The following is a 16,419-nucleotide window of genomic DNA, read 5'->3' on the forward strand; positions in this document are numbered from 1 at the left end:
GAGAGACACTTATTTCTATACTTTTGGTGTAAGAATCACCACTCACACGTTTTTATAGAAGTGATGTAGGAATAAACCTTTACAATGTCCAGCTTTGCTCAGGGGTGTTCCCGTTTTATACATTATGCAGCTTCACTACCAGATAGGTATGGCCCAAATATATCCTGGGGGTGAAGATTTTAAAAACAAAACAAAAAAACCCAAAACCAAACAAACAAACAAAACCCCCAAACACCTGAATAAACAGTGAAGACAAGGAAAAGGGGAAACTTGGGAATAAAAAGGGTGATACACCCTAGAGCCAACAGTAGTCCTTCTGACAGTTTCTGAATATATTAAAGCTTCACAACCACTTTCTCCTCTTTCCTTCTGTCTTTATAATAAATATAGCCTGAATGAGATCCAAAGTTATGTTACATTTACCAGGGTAAGTATTTTGTAAATATTATTGCTGCTCGGTACAAGGAGGAAATAAAAGCAGAAAAATGCTGAATTATGGATATATTCCAAGCACCTCACGAGAAGGAAAAAAGGCTTCAGCTTTAGTTAGCAACAGTTATATCACATTCTGCTCATTAGCACAAAAAGTTTAAAGTTAAGTTTATTCTAGTTGCACAATTTTTCCTTCTACAATTTAAACGTTTGCCAAACCAGAATGACTACTTCAAATTTAAATCAGATGGGAAATGATGAAAAAGAAAACAACCTCTCTCAGTCCCCCAGAAACCAGGAAATAACTGAAGGAGAAAATACTTGCCACATACATGCTGCACTAATATATGCAAAAAGGAAAAAAAAAAAGCATAAAAAGCCACAAATAATTTTCATCTCTTTACTTTTCAGAAAACTCTAAGAAATTATGAGTTCAGATTTTTATTATGAGTCTCGGTAACACATCAGCTAAGATGCTCAGCCAATCCTAGAGAAAGAAAAGTAACAATGATCACTTTTCAGCAACCTAAAACAATGTCCTGGCACATATATTCCTTTTCATCCATGATTTTACTTCCTGACAACAAGCAGAGAGGAAAATGTAAGAAAGTGAAGTGGAAAGCCTTGCAATTTTCCCTTACAAAAAAAATTCCTACTATTCGGGCCAACAGTTCTGTCCTAGAATTGAACATCCTGAGTAAAGGTTCGACATCATCTTGTCCTCTGAGCCTGGTTGTTCAGCCAGTTTTCAGTCCACATCACTGCCCGCTTATCTAACCCACACTTCGTCAGCTGCCCGCCGCGATGGTGTCATGGCAGACAGCATCAAAGTCTTTACTAAAGTTGAGGTAAACCACCTCCGCTGCTCTCTCCTCATCCATCCAGTCAGTCACCTCATCGTGGAAGGTTATCGGGTTGGTCAAGCATGATTTCCCCTTTGCAAATCCATTCTGATGGATGGATCCCAATCACCTTCTTATCCTCATGTGTGTGGAAATCCTTTCCAGGAGGATGTTCCCAGGGACTAAGGTCAGTCTGACTGGCTTGTACCTTCCTGGACCTTCCTTTTTGCCCTCCTTGAAGATATGAGTGATATCTGCTCCCTTCCAGTCTTCAGGAACTTCTCCCAATCACGATGACCACTCTACAGCCTTAAAGCCTTCAAGTCTATGACATGAGGTTCCCCCTCAAGCAAAAAGTCTGGATACCACTAGACTGCATTAAGACGTCATTAAAGACTATGGATACATTCAAAGTCAAAGCAATTTGTGTTCCTGTTTAGAAAATTTTGATTTTTTTAAATTAAACCGAAGTAATTTGTATATATAAAAGAATATATTTTTACTGCGTATAACTGCCAAATAGAGACATTATAGCAAGGAGGCAAAGTCCTAACATTTAATCATATTAGGAAAGATGAAAAAACACAATTCAAAAAAATGAGATGCCTTGGATGCTACGTGTTTTTGCAGTTCTCACTTAACAAACCTCACATTCCACCACAGAGGTCAAAAGCAACATTTGAGACAAAAAACAGAATTGCTTTCAAAATTACTTGGAATTGCTGTGTGACCTTTGCAGAGCAAACCATTAGAGCTCCTTCCCACGAAACATTCAGCTTATTGTACAAGCCATTTTAAGCAGATCCAAGATTTACTGTTACACTTGTCATAGAGCCAGTTCTTCAGTAGACCACTCGAGGTCTAATACACTCCCTACACCCTAGAAATCCAGTACCTGACCCAGAAAATTAAAGGTATGGAACCTGGTGACAGCAAAATCAAGAAATGAGTTAAAGAAAGGTGCTCAATCACAAAGTGGATTGTGGTTGAAAGGGGATCCATCGCAGGAAGCCATCCTACGAGCATGAGGCGGGTTAGAAGCCACATGAAAGCAAACACCCAGGAACTCCCAGTGAGATCACGAACACTGCAGCTGAACTCTCTCAGGTATAACCCACACCTCACACCGCACTCTCTGCAACAGCTCTTGAGGCTCCCATCACACAGCTTTCCACCAGGATCACTGCATGGAAGCTGGGCAAAGCACACTAACTCTTCTGCTTCTTCAGGAAACTCCCTGGGCACTGCACCACTATCAGAACAAGACTTTGTTGCTTATACTTCTCCACCCACCTTGAAAACAGCAGTAGAAAGTCAAGAGCTCTCAGCAGACCAAGAAATAAAATGTTGTTTCCCTGAAATCTACCGAAGCAGTTGTACAAATTGCACAATTGTATCTGAGGAGCCGTAAGAAAGGACACGGGTGATGAAGTAAGTCTTACACAGGTACTTCATTTTGTTCACGTGTTGACTCTTTCTGGCAAATGGAGGCGTTTTCTAGTATGATATGAACGAGAGAAGCACAGAGACTAATTGAACTCATGCAGAATACCCAGCACGGTGCACACAAGGCAACTCAGAAGCACCGGCACTGCATCAATATTTGTGGGGTAAAAACCAGACTAGGAAGACAAAACAGAACAAGCAGTTTGAAATTTACACAAGGCAAAGCAAACACCGAAGGGAAGGACTCAGAGAAGAGGACACCAGAAGGGTGAAGCAGAACGTGCATGCAACAAAACAGTATTAGCTTAGCAATGAACTGCAGTGATTACAAAAATCAAAACTCTTGACAGAGAAGAAACACCTTGCTACAGTAAGTAGTATTAAGAGGATCTCCTATAATTACAGATAACTTAGTAACAAAAAATTAAAATTAAAAAAAAACAAGAAACTTTCCAATTTCAGCTAAGTGCATCAAAACCAAACTGCCTGAAACAAGAGGTTGTACAACAGACATCAGTGGGAGTAGCAAGAGCACTTTGCCCGGAAGGACAAATCTGCAAGGTGTACCCAACAGATCTAAGTGGCAGAGGTAAATAAAGTAATGAATTACATGAGTAAAACTGCAGCTGTAGGATCGGCACTGCTCAGCTCTGACCACGTGCCTTTCCTGTGTGCAGAAACATGCACATGGTACCTTATGACTAACTCGGTAACCACTTCTGCGTTCACCCATTAAACTGCAGATGAACACCCTAAAGTACTGCAAGGATAAACAAATATCCCCATGCAGATGGTGTTACCCATATGCTAGCATATGGGAAGAGCTATTAGGCTTGGGTTTACTTCTGCAGAAGTGAGGCAGTCAAGAAACTGATTTACCAGGAGACCACAGGGAGTGAGGGGATCAGGAAGCAAATGCATCCAGGACATACATAACCCAAATAACCATCTTATCATCCTTCTACTCCCTATCACCCAGCCTTTGAACACACATAAGAAACACGGACATTCAGATGTCTTCAAAAAAATAAAAATAAAAACCAGAGCGGTACTTGCAGAAAGTCAATGAACTTTAAGAAAACCTATTTCAAATCAGAGCTGGGATATGACAGTTTTATTTCTCTATTTATTTATTTCACATGGAACCACTTGGCATTACTCTAAATTGTCAAGTACATCTGAGTGGCTGCCTTTACTTCGTTCACTTCACTGGCGTGCAGCCAAGTTATCTGCTGCTAAGCTACAAGAATGCAGTGCAGCATTCAGGGAAGAATATCTCTCTTCAAAGCGTTTTAATACTAGTGTACGTGGTGCAGACATGACTTCTCTGTAGGTCTGCAGTGATTTCCGTACTGTGGATGACAGAGCTCTCTCAGGTCGCTGCACATTTTGGACCATATAATACTGGACACCAGCTAGCTAGGCTTTCCCTCAGGCCAGTAAGTAATGCACTTACGAAACTTCCATCTGCAGCAGACAGCAAAAAGATGAGAAAAACCCTAGTCCAGGCCTGCAAGCTTACACCCACTACAGAAACAAATCTGCACCAACATGAATTGTCTCTATCTTCTTGTTCTGATAACGTAATCACGTATGTCAGAAAGCTTCAATTTTTTCACATGCATTTGCACCTCAGTTTCATGGGTTTTTTTGTTTTGGGTGGGGGTTTTTTGGCTTTTCTTGTTTTTTTATTTGGCATCTTATTACAAAACCAGGTACACAGAGGTTAGGAGAAATGCCCATTTGAGGCTGCCTTGGCCTTTGTTAATTTAGCCCCATGTGTGTGAGCATAGTGGTTGCAGTCCTTCATTACATGTTTCTTCTTCCAGGAGATCCTAGTTCGGTTACCAGATAAAAGCAAGACATGATTTCACATTTTGCTTATCTTGATTCTCGAATACATGTCTCCCTGCATTATCTGTTGCACACTAATCAGCTAATCAGTTCAGGAACTTCTTACATGATGTCCTGTGACACTGCTCATGATATCACTCAGATGATTCCTCAGAATTAATGCATTTATTTTCACAACAGCCTGTGTGGTAAGAAGGAATTACTTTAAATATGGTCAACAGAAAAAAAAACACAGCAGTTTCAGATGTAACTCAATCTGGATGCCAGATCCGAAAAACCAGTGGCCCTTGGTATTTAAATGACACTTTTATTTGTTTTAACCACTGCCTTCCTGGAGATCGGTACTACCTTTGAGTGCCTAGCGCTTTTGCCAGGCTGTTTCCACAACAAGGAATGACTAATTACCATAAAACACATAATGGATATGATTTGTGCAATTCTTCACAGCAATCCTAGGCAAAAGACAGAATCCTGTCCCCACAGGTGGTGTGCTGATTCTACCATGAAATCTTCTTTATCTTTTTCAAGTCTCACGGCTCATGTCATACAAATGCTCGGAGAAAGAGCGGGGGAAACCCCGAAAAGCCCTACAGAAAACGTCTGCTTCAGGATACTAATCACAATTTTTCTTTTTAATACTTTATGAAAAATAAGTCTCAGGAAAGAAACGGATCTCCCGAAGCTGCAGAGCACATCACAACACAGAAGAAAGAGCGACTGCTGGGCTGCTCAAAGAAGCCTCAGCTCTGTCCTCCTCTGACTGCTCCATCCTGCATCCCTGATCCATGCTGCATCCCTGATCCATGCTGCATCCCTACAGCCTGTTCATACATCCTGCGCACACAACTCCTTGGGCTTCACGGAAACGCAGAACAGATAGAAAACACACACAGACATGCACTAATACTTGTGAGGAGCAGCTGCAGGACCAGAAACTGCTCCAACCTTGGACCTTACACTGAGCTGGCGCTGTGACAGCCACAGCTGTGGGATAGCCACCATCAGGAGATGGCATCCACCTCTCCAACAGGTGTTATAGCACCCACCTGCTGTCACAGGAACACTGACATTCATGGATTGTGGAAGTCTGGAAGATCCCAGACTCTGGAGACTCCAGTTCATCTGGATCTTCTCCCTGTCACTGTTCCTCAGCTCACCTGGTGTTCCCTTCAGTCACCATAAACTTCTTGGGGCAAGAAAGCTACAATCAAAGACCGCACAGTCACAAAACCAAAAAAAATACCCAGCAAACTCCACATATAAGGCTGAGTACTATCCCAGGAGCCCTCATTCACCTGATGTTCTTGGTCAAGCCCTAGGAACAGGTAAAAATACTTAAGATATCAAAAGCAACAGCAGTATTATCACCTCAGTGCTATTCTTCCCTTCATCTGTACACACAACCCCTCCACCCTTCTGACAGATTTTCTTCCATCTTCCTCTTAAAAGAACTTTGCAGGTGGCCCGTAAATTCTAAATTATCCCCAACAGATTTAATAGGAAGAAGCATTTTAATATTTCTCTAAAATTGTCCTGTGAGTGCCAAATGGAAGAGAATATGACTAGTGCAAAAGACGTTTGCTATTTTCTTGTCATGCCTGAGCATCCATGAATGCATGGGGTTAAACATAAATTCCTGATTTCATTCTGGAGGACTCCAGAGAGACACTGTCATTGAACATTATCTCCACAGTTCCACAGAATATCAAGTGTTTGGCATTTGCTGAAATGGGAGAAACAACTTCTGTAAGGGAGAGGAAGAGAACAGAAAGCAGAAGAACCAGTGGTCACCCGCAATCATCCTAAACTTCCAGCATGTGAGGATCCAGCATATACCTAAAACATTGAACAGAAAACAACAATAATGCAATATGTTTCAGGATCCAGCATGGGAAATTTCAGAACTTTGCCTACAGCCACAAACACTGAAAGACATTTACATTACAGAGACATTTAGAGAGCATTTATAATTTAGGTCAAAGAATGCTAAATAGAGGCAAATAATTTTTATAAAAGGCAATATAATGAGCTTGCCAACTTCAAAAGAGTGCAAAGGACACGCTGTAGTGCAATGGAAAGCTTGCAGTAATTTAGGAATTTGAACCACATTAGGTCAAAACTACAGAACTACTAAGCAGCAGAAAATTTATGTTGCTCGGCGATGATACCACAGTTAAAAACTCAAAAGGCAAAAAATGGACAAAAGTCACTGTTCCACGGTGCCATGAGAAGAAAGAGGAGAATACAATCCCAGATTACAGCATTTAACTCATAAACTACAATGTTTTTTCAAAAGAAGCAACAGAACTGCTTATATCTGCCACAATAAAATGCTTCAACTGTAAAGCAGTCTAAGTAAAATCACTTATGACAACATAGCTCAGTTCAGAGTTGGCAGTTTACAAACACTTCCTAATACAAGTCAGTTCTGAGCTCATGGAAAATACAAGAGATATTGAAATGGCTGGATTGAAAGGGGGAAGCCTCTGCTTACATATACTGGTTCCATACCTCAAACAGAAAACCTTATGGGATTGGTAAATCAAGAAAACATTGGAAGCTAGAGAGTAAGCATATGTTCCTAGACATCTAGTGCAGAGGCACAGTATTAAAAAAACCTGTTCCTCAATCAGTTGTCACCATAAGTAACGGCTGGTAGAAAAAACTGAAGAGGTACTGCATGGAATCTCATTTTCCTGCAAGTATATAACAGGTGAATGACACTGTCTTTATGAATTGCTGTGGCTGATGAACAATCAGGGAACAAATAATCATAAACACTGTTTTCCATCCATATAAAATCCACCCACTCCCCGCCCCCCGCCAGCAGATCTATGGAAGCGCACCTAAATTGGGCCAGTCCCTCACCACTTTAGGAAGCACAAAGCCAGAACGATTAGAACTTTCACACTGAGAAATGGGTCCGCAGCAGTCATGGTAGCAAACTTGCTCTGAAGCGGTGGATCCAGAGAAGTGTGCTGCTCCTAGCAGCAAAAACCTATTGCGGAGAATTGCCAAAAGCAGTGGATTGGTATTTTCAGACCTCACCATCTCCACCAGCTGCACGAGGTCTATGTTAATGGTTTAGTGCACGGAAAGGGTTCTTTCTGGTGTGAACACTCAGTGTGGGCAGAGGGTCCTGCAGCAATCAGCTGTCTATGGATGCATCAGAGCAACCAACTGGGCTGGACGTGGTTGTTGCTCAGGATGCAATACGGACATACCCACCAGGAACTGCCATAAGCCGCACCAAGACGTGCCCCATCCCTTCCCTGTTTGCACAAACTTCTCAGTGCTGCAGACACACTGCAAGTGGCAAAACAAGACTGGTAGTCATATGTGGCCAAGGTGAGCAACCATGACAGCTTTTACTGTACACGCAGTTCTTAGGATGGAAAACCCCCAGCAAGTGGGTCCAAGAAATGCTGCTATATTACGAATGTTGAACATTGCAATATATAATATATCAATATATAAAGACTTATAATGTTGCCATATTACTACAGAAATAGAAGCAGCTCTACCTGGATCTTCTATTCCAGTACATCGTGAGAAATTAACATGCGTGAGGATGCAAACAGAAAACAGCATATGTGCCTTAACAGTCTGCTGAGATGATGATGAAGAAGAAAAAAATCTTAAATAAAGGCAAATTAAGATAAATGGAGTATAATTATTCAGTAGATTAGGGACTGAGTTGCTATTTTTGTGCTCAGAATTTTTTTTTGTTTTTAACAAATTTCCTCTTACATTTGAGGAACTGAACCGATCAAGCCAATTAATGCAACTCTGCCAACAAAGCAGACAAAATGGAAAAAGTAGTAGCATTGACTATAAGACCATTGGAAGAATTAAATTTGTGTTAAATTGTTACAATACTTCATTTTAATGAAATTTGAGTATTAGCATTATCAGTGTGAGCTACACTGCTGTAAGCAGGCTATGGTCACTTTGCACAGCCTTGTGTGACGTTCAAGTTGAGAAGGTGGAACACACTCTCACATGGTAAGTGCTTGTGTGATTTGTTTGTTCTTCATGCTTTAGGATGGATTTCTAATTCAGTTCTAACCTGCTTCCAGTCTTTCACTCGCTGACATTTCACCTGTTAGCTAAAAGGATTTCCCAGCAACTCCACAAATAAGCCTTTGCCAAATGTCATTTGCCTTGGGATCTAATTATTTTTTCCAATAACTTAATTAAGGAGTATGCACTTCTGTTAAAGCATCCTGTAATATTTCTGGATCTTACGATAGACTCCTCATAGGGAAATGTTACGGACTTCACACTGTGGTTTCTCTTCAATAATACTTTGTCTGACCAAAATCTGGTTTTATGACTATCAGTCCCAATGTTCTTTTAATTACTCTTTAGTCTGAGATATCCAGGCAGTGTCTTTTGTTTGCTTTCGCCCACAAGTGTGATGGACAGAAGAACAGAAAACAACGGATCAGTCCCTTTCCTGACCAGAATCACTTGACATGGATTAAGGTAGCCAAAGGTTTAACATCAAACTATTCAACAGCATCAGTATTCTCCAGGTTACGTCTGTGTAGATTTAGCTAACATTTCAAGAGGAAGGCATGTCAACAATAACCTGGATCTACCTGGAACTCACTTCTCAGCTGGGTACATTCCTCACTTTTGCATAGTTACGAACAGCCCATTTCACAACACTACAGCAGAAACATACATTTTCATGAGGCAGAATGAAATGCTTAAATTTTGGCAAAATAGCAATAAATACGGCCATAAGATTTTCCAGTTTTCTCTTTATCCCCCAAATGTGCTCATTACTAAGCAAGTAGGTGAACACAAAACATTTACCAAAGTTCAGTTCCTGAAGAGATCTCAAGGGTTGCACTTTCCTATTGATTTACCACTTGTTGCTTTAGGGCAGAAAACACTCTGAATTCACTCTGCAGTTCTGCACGAAGAGCCAGAGGCAGCCACTTCAACGCAGCTCAATGTCAGTAATGCGTTTTTCAGTTACTTCCTTAAATGCATATCAAAACGGTTTGAACCAGCGTATCAATATTTGTTGAATGCGCCCACAAACTATAAAGTCTCATGACAGTGACCCAACAACAATGGGGGAACTGGGATTACCTGAGAAAGTAATCAAGAGCTAGTTATCGCAAAGTTGTCTTCATGCATGAATGGCTTAGAGACTCTTTCTTGAGAAGGTCTGACAAAAACACTATTTTTTAAAAATCTATTACTTTTTAACTGCTGCAGGAGATTTCTAAACCCTGGGCATCTCTGGTGGACTTTTGCACTGGAACATCCCAGGGAGTTACTTGCCCACATGCAAGCAGTAAGATTTTATGGGCAACACTAAAACTGAAGGTGGCAAGCTATTTTGCCAAAAAGATAGCACCACTCCTCAGCCATCTACTACATGTAAGATGCTGAACATGATGGGAGAGCTTTTTGCCCAATAAAAGTGAAGAGATTAACTTTAAATTCATTATATCTTCTTCAAAGGCTGTTGCTAGGTTTTATATACACTAAATTAGCAGAGAGGTACAGCAAAAGCTGTTGGTGGCATATGCCTGCCTTAGCACTCCAAGGAATGTCTGTAAAACAGAGAGGTTTCAAACACCGCAAAACCACCATGTCCTTTATAAAATATATACAGAGCTACAGTAAGCAGGAAAAAATTCAAATAATTGGATTCTGTTAATCTGTGGGGACATGGACTTAATACTGCATTTAATTTTGCTAAGTGGGAGGAAGATTATTGCAGGCAAGATACAAAGAACAGTCTCTGCTCAAATCGTATAACGTTTACAATCTTAAATACACTAAGTTATTAATAACTATATCAAAACATTTCCATGTATTCAATCCACAGTTATGAAAGAAAGTAAACACATAGGTCTCCTCCCAGTGCAGACAATAATAAAAATAATATTAATAACAATATTTACATTCCTCTGTTCACTTGCTTCCAATAGTCTTAAAAAAATATAAGCTGTGAACTCGCTGGGTAACAAGTGCCAGTCTCCTATGAAATGGCATAATTTTTAGGCATTTCACTTTACTTTTGAAAGAGACTAGCTGCTCACTGAAACAAAGCCATTCTCTTTCCAGAGTTTCTGAAACAAAAGCTTAAATTCATTCTCATGAAGCCTGTCATTGTCACAGTGGAGGACTTGTTGGGAGCCGCACTTGTTTACAGCCTACAGTTCCTGTGGGAAGAAGCAGTTTAAATAATATCAGAATTTAAGCTTTTCACATGTCGCATTTTAAAGTTCTAATTTGTTGTTTTGAGACTCAGCTTCTTCCACATCGCTGTTATTTCAATAAATCTGCTTTTTTTTCTGAAATATGAAATCAGAGTGGATAGCAACACCTGTTTGGCATTCACAAAAACTCTTATAAAATCTGAGGGAGATCAAAACACTTTTCTTTAAAAACAGAAATTCCCCTTACAAATTATTTAGTATCTGCAACCTACTCGATTCAATCCCATATTCCCAGAATATCAACTGATTCACACATTATGCCGTTTGTTAATATTAAGGTACTGTATTTTTAAAAGAATTTGCTTTGAAGCAAAAATCCTTCTGAAGGAAAAAAAAATATTCTAGTGTCTTAATGGAAAGGGCAAAAAAAGCGTGTTTTGGCATTGCAATTTTTTTTTTTTCAAGCTCTTACTACTTTATTTTTACAGCAAAACTTATGAAGGTATTTGGCACCTTCCACAAAAAGGTGTTAGGGTTCCTGTAGTACTTTAATGTCCTCTCCCGATGGAGTGCTGGCGGGGCACAACGGCACCAGTACTGGTCAAATGTGGAATCACTGGGCTCGTTGGGAGATAGACACCCCAAACTAAACACATCTGCTGACCCAAATACAGTCTCCTGCATAGGGAAATTCAGCTCCAACGCTCTCCCCACTGAACTCGGACAAGTTCTCGGCACAGTTCTTAACCTGGCACATGACTCAAGAAGCAACCCCTAAACAATCCAAACTCAAACTAAAAGGACCTGCAAACCAGGGATAAAAATATCTATTTGTTCTCCATGCATTTTCAACAACCTTCAGTTACATAACTTAAAGAAAACGCATTGCTTTTTCAAATATCCACTCAAAGGAGTCTGACAAAGCTCTCTCAAGTGATTAATTCTTCTTCCTCTCTCTCCCTCATTTGGGTAATTCTGTATCACGTATCACTCTAATATCTAAATTACCTAGGTAAATAAAAGTCAAACTCAAAGACATTATTATCTTCTCTCTCTTTTGGAGAAGGGAGTTCTGATTTTTCAAAAACTGGCATAGAGCTCCTCATTTTTTTCATTCCCTTAATACATTTATGTGGTTAAATCAAAGTAAATTAAATCTAGGGAGTATTTTTACACTTCCATTAGTTTACATGTACAACACTGGATTTTCTTTACCATCTGATTAAAATAACTCTGTCTTCTCACGGTTCCTTACTTTACCTGTAAGCACATTTTTTGAATAAAAAAATACTTTACTTTTCAAGTATTTATCTTTTTTTCTCACAATTGATCACTTTTAGTCATAGCAGGAGTTTCCTGTACACGTTAGCAATGGTTTGTGTCTAAATGAATTTACAAACCTGGGTGCACCTGAATGAGTAAACATCTGTAAAAACTATTAACAATCAAAAGCTTTATTCTGCATCAAGCAAAAGATAAACAGAAATCCAACATATTTTCTGATGGTCTGCCTTGAAAATTCAAACTAGGATCCCATTAAAAAAAAAAAAATGAAGTGTTCTTCTGGCTCTTTAATAGCAGTCTGCTATTGTTAAAAGCATTAACATAGTTGGCATTTAAAGCAAAGCAAAATTCAGCTTCATCCCCTGCAATTATTTTGTCTCTGCACCACTAAATGTAATTACAAACAACTCAGACATTCACCACTGTAAAAGCACAACTTAAAAATCCTGGAGAACAGATATGGAAACGCATTGTTTTCACACAGTTCTCTTAGTCAAGCCATAGTTTAGCAACACTGCCGATAAACGAGTGCACTAAGCCAATGTAAAGCATAAAGGGAAATATTCATGTTTAATTTAATCTAGGGAATCCTCCAGTATTTCCTTTATCAGTGCCTGTCATGCTTATCAGTGCTGACCAATATCATGCCTCAAAGCAACAAGCAAGACTGTGGCACAAGAATATGACATAACTACAGACATCCTGACTTCCCAAACTTCACTTGTACCATTTCAAAGGCTGCTTAAGTACACAAGTATTTGTTCTAAATGGGTAAAAAACCACAAACATATGGCAAGGTTCAGAGCTATCCTTGCAAAGTTACCATGCTAGCACAGCATGCAGATGTGCCCGTTTCCAGAAGCTGACTTAGATCTGTGTCCCCTCCTCGCCATCAGCAGGAAGCACCTGCAGCCAGCTCGAAACCACCCTCCTGACAGTCACCCAAACTTTTCCAAACCAGTCCAACACCTGTTTGGCTTGTCCTGCGCAGGGACAGAGGCACTGGGACATGCCAGATGCAGATTCAAACAAATTTCAACCAGGGAACAAGTAAGATCAAGAATGTACATGAGGCAATAGGAGGCATGTGGTTAAGATACCCGATCTCTATCTATGCTGAACAACTACAGTATCCTTTTCTTCATGGTTATGTAATACACAGATAGTATTTAACCACTTGCTTGTTTGACATGTATATGTCAAACTGCTCGGCTCTCTTGGTGTGGAGGAGGAGTTTGGGAGTTCACACGTTACGAACCATCACCCCTCATGGGAATGAATCCCATCCAAGCCTTCAGCGTTCTTCACCTGATGAAAGCCACGCAAGATCTGGCTCAAGCACTGCGCCAACATTTCTACTGCAAGTACCACTGGCTTCAGAACACCTGCCTGGCAAAGAACCCACCAACTTCTGCTGGATGGCGCCAGCTGTAGATCAGGGCACATGCCCACCCTTGCCCCGCAGCCACCAGCCCAGCTTTTCGAGCTGTTCCCAAGTAACAGCTGAGAGCCTGTTACCCTTCACAGTATCAATGAGAGAGGCAGCAGCCCCGCAGCTGCCTAGAGATGGGCTCAGTGACTCCCTAAGAGTGCCCGTGCTGATTTGGTACTTTGGAACCTCGCACCCTCGTATTTACTCAGTTTGGTCACAAATGTGTGGCTGTATCGCAGAACTGTTGGCATCAATATGAGTAGTTTGTGAGATGCTACTCTCTGGGTAACCTACTGAAATAAGGTGTGCAGGCACTGGAAGAGGGAGGGGGGAAAGAGGGAGGAAGGAAGTCATTAGACGGGATGGGAAAGCCGCTGGCCTTGCCACTTTCTCAGCGACTACTGCTTCTTCGAGCACTCCAGCAGCGGCGCAGACCTCCCAGCCGGGGACTGGGGCCTGGGGACCGGAGGCGGTCACCGCCATCCTCCCGCGGGTACGCGACGGGAGGCGGCCCGAGCAGCCCGACGGCCGGGGCCCGCCACGCCTCGCTCTCCGCTGGCACCGGAGAGGGCTGCGCCGGGGCCCTCCCTCCCTCCCTGCCCTCCTCCCCCGCTCCGTCCTCCCTCCCCGCTCCCGAGCCGGCCGCGGGGCTGCCCGCGGGGCGGCGGTACCTGCTTGTCCAGCGCAGCATCCTTGGCGCTGCCGGCGGCGCAGCCCTTGGGAGCCGCCACCCTCTCGCAGTTGCAACCCTCCAGCATGTACATGCCGGCGGGCCGAGAGCTCTGCTCGCCCTCGAAGTAGAAGAGCACGTTTTGGTAGAGGGCGAACCACTTCTCGTGCCAGCGGTTGGTTTCCGCCGTCTTCTTGCTCAGGTAGCCCCGCTTGGTGCCTTCCTTGCGGGCCAGCAGCGCCAGGTACAGGGCGTGCCCCTCGTTGTACCGCACGCTCTTCTGCATGGTGCCCGGCAGCCCTGCTCGCCGCTGGGCAGCCTCCGCGGGCGCTCAGCGCGCCGGCACCAGCCTCGGCTGCGCCGCAACGCGGCCGCGCTTCATGGGCGCCGGCACGCACCGACGGGCGGCTCCCGCCCCCCGCCCCGGGCTCCGCCCGCCCCCCGGGGGAGGCTGTCGCTAAACCCGCCGCGGCATCCCCCCCCAGCCCGGGTGTGTCCCCCCGCCCCGCCGCGCCTCCCTGCACCGCCGCCCCGACGCCCCGCGGGAGGAGAGCGGGCGGCGGCGGCGATCAGCCCCCCGGGCAACTCCGGCGTGACGTGGAGGGATCAGCCGTAATCCGCTTTGGAGAGCGATTTAAAGAGCAAAGTCGCCGCCGCGGCGTCCCGGTCCCTCCCTCCGCCCGGCGGCGGGGTGGGGGGGGACGACAGGGGCACCGCACGGCCCCGGGGATGGGGTTGGGGATGGGGTCGGGGATGAGGTCGGCTGGGGCAGCAGCAGGCAGCGGTGCGCTGAGGCTGGACGGGACGGGACCAGCCGCTGGGCGGTTTGGGGCTTGCGGCTGGTTTCCCGATAGTTTTCGCCTTTTCGATTCTTTGAGGGAAAATCTTGGAAAGAGTCAGGGCTGGGTGAGCGCGGCTGCGAGAGTCGGCAACTTCGTTTACGAGCTGCATGGCGAATTAAAGGAAAGGCAAGAACCGAAACCCCAAGAGAAACACCAGAAACCTCTTACTTTTAACCCGATATTCACATTGATTAAAGGCAAGGAGGGGGAGGTGATCGTTTCGGGAGGTCTCACCCCGGGGAATTACATGCCTGCACCTTCCTGGGCGTCCGTGTTGCGAACGAACAACCCGGCAGGGCTGCAGAAAGCCCGCATGTGCCGGGGCTGGTTTTCTGCACGCAGGGATCACGGACAGATCCCAGCTGGCGTTGCTGGAGGCAGCCGTGTCCGCATCCCGCAGCATCGCGGGTGAGCACAGGCTCCATCTCCCGAGGATGCGGGAGGATGGGTGTGCGGGGACAGCTGAGGGAGGCTCATCGCCTCCCGAAAAGCAGATCTGTCAGCGCTGTGCTGGGAGAGGAGTTACTCGGGTTTATTTTTACACCGACTTTAGCGAGGCTAGCAGCAGGGACGGGTTTGTCTCTGCAATCAGGACAGCGGAATGAGCTACGAGCAGACCTTAATTATTTTTTAAAAAAAGAAAAAAGCTCGGGCAAAGGAGCTGGTAGAATGAATTGTTTTACATAAAACATAAGCGATATGGAAAATTCTACCAACTAGAGGACTCTGCACCTTTAATTTGCCAAATGTTTTAAACTTCCTTTCAAGATCCTTTCATGAAAAGGCATGTGAAACTCTTATTTAAAAACGTCCCTTGCATACGTAGCTTTCTGTCTCTTTCACTTTACCTAGTGTTATGAGTAAGAAAAACGGATTCTCTTACTGTCTGAACAAAAATGTGAAAATTGCAATACTCCATATGCTGTATAGAACAAGTTAGAATGTGTTCCCTGTGTGAGCTCTGCCAGTGATCATGATTCTTAGTATTATTTACAGGAACTGTGGAGTCATGTGGAGTTTTAAGGCTCTCATTCCGTAAAAAGACAACTTTGTTTTGGAAGAAGCAAACAGATGGACAGATCAGCTGGAACTAACTGGTTTGCCTTGTGGCTTCACATAGTGAAATCTGAGCTTAATACATAATGTCCAGGGAAGTTCAGGTTTTGGACAGGGATTGAAGATCATTTGGATGATTTGCATGTATTCAATAAATCATATTCATGCATCTCAGTGACTGGGTTCTTACTTGCCTCTTACAATGCATTGTTAATTCGTTTTCATTCAGCTAGTGCTGTCCAAGTCAGTATTAATTCGAGGTGTGAAATTTCATAGGATATCATACCTCTTAATGCAAGTTAATGGCAAAGCTGTAAAACTAAGGGAAAGAAGCAGTCTGAAGCTCTAAAGAGTTTTTGGATACTTGACACCG

The 16,419-nt window shown here is 43.3% G+C and overlaps 1 protein-coding gene across 1 annotated transcript in view; it reads right to left on the reverse strand.

Moving 5' to 3' along the window:
* The window catches only part of RASGRF2 (Ras protein specific guanine nucleotide releasing factor 2), a gene marked incomplete at both ends in the record, with an annotated part of 125,256 nt that extends 110,822 nt beyond the window's left edge, over positions 1-14,434 (reverse strand). Inside the window, one exon of the mRNA XM_080362400.1 lies at positions 14,150-14,434. Within this exon, the coding sequence (XP_080218526.1) occupies positions 14,150-14,434 (285 nt within the window). The remainder of the gene's footprint in view (positions 1-14,149) is intronic.
* Positions 14,435-16,419: the final 1,985 nt, after the last annotated feature.

The sequence above is a fragment of the Nesoenas mayeri genome (assembly GCF_963082525.1).
Source record: "Nesoenas mayeri genome assembly, chromosome: Z".
Lineage (NCBI taxonomy): Eukaryota > Metazoa > Chordata > Aves > Columbiformes > Columbidae > Nesoenas > Nesoenas mayeri.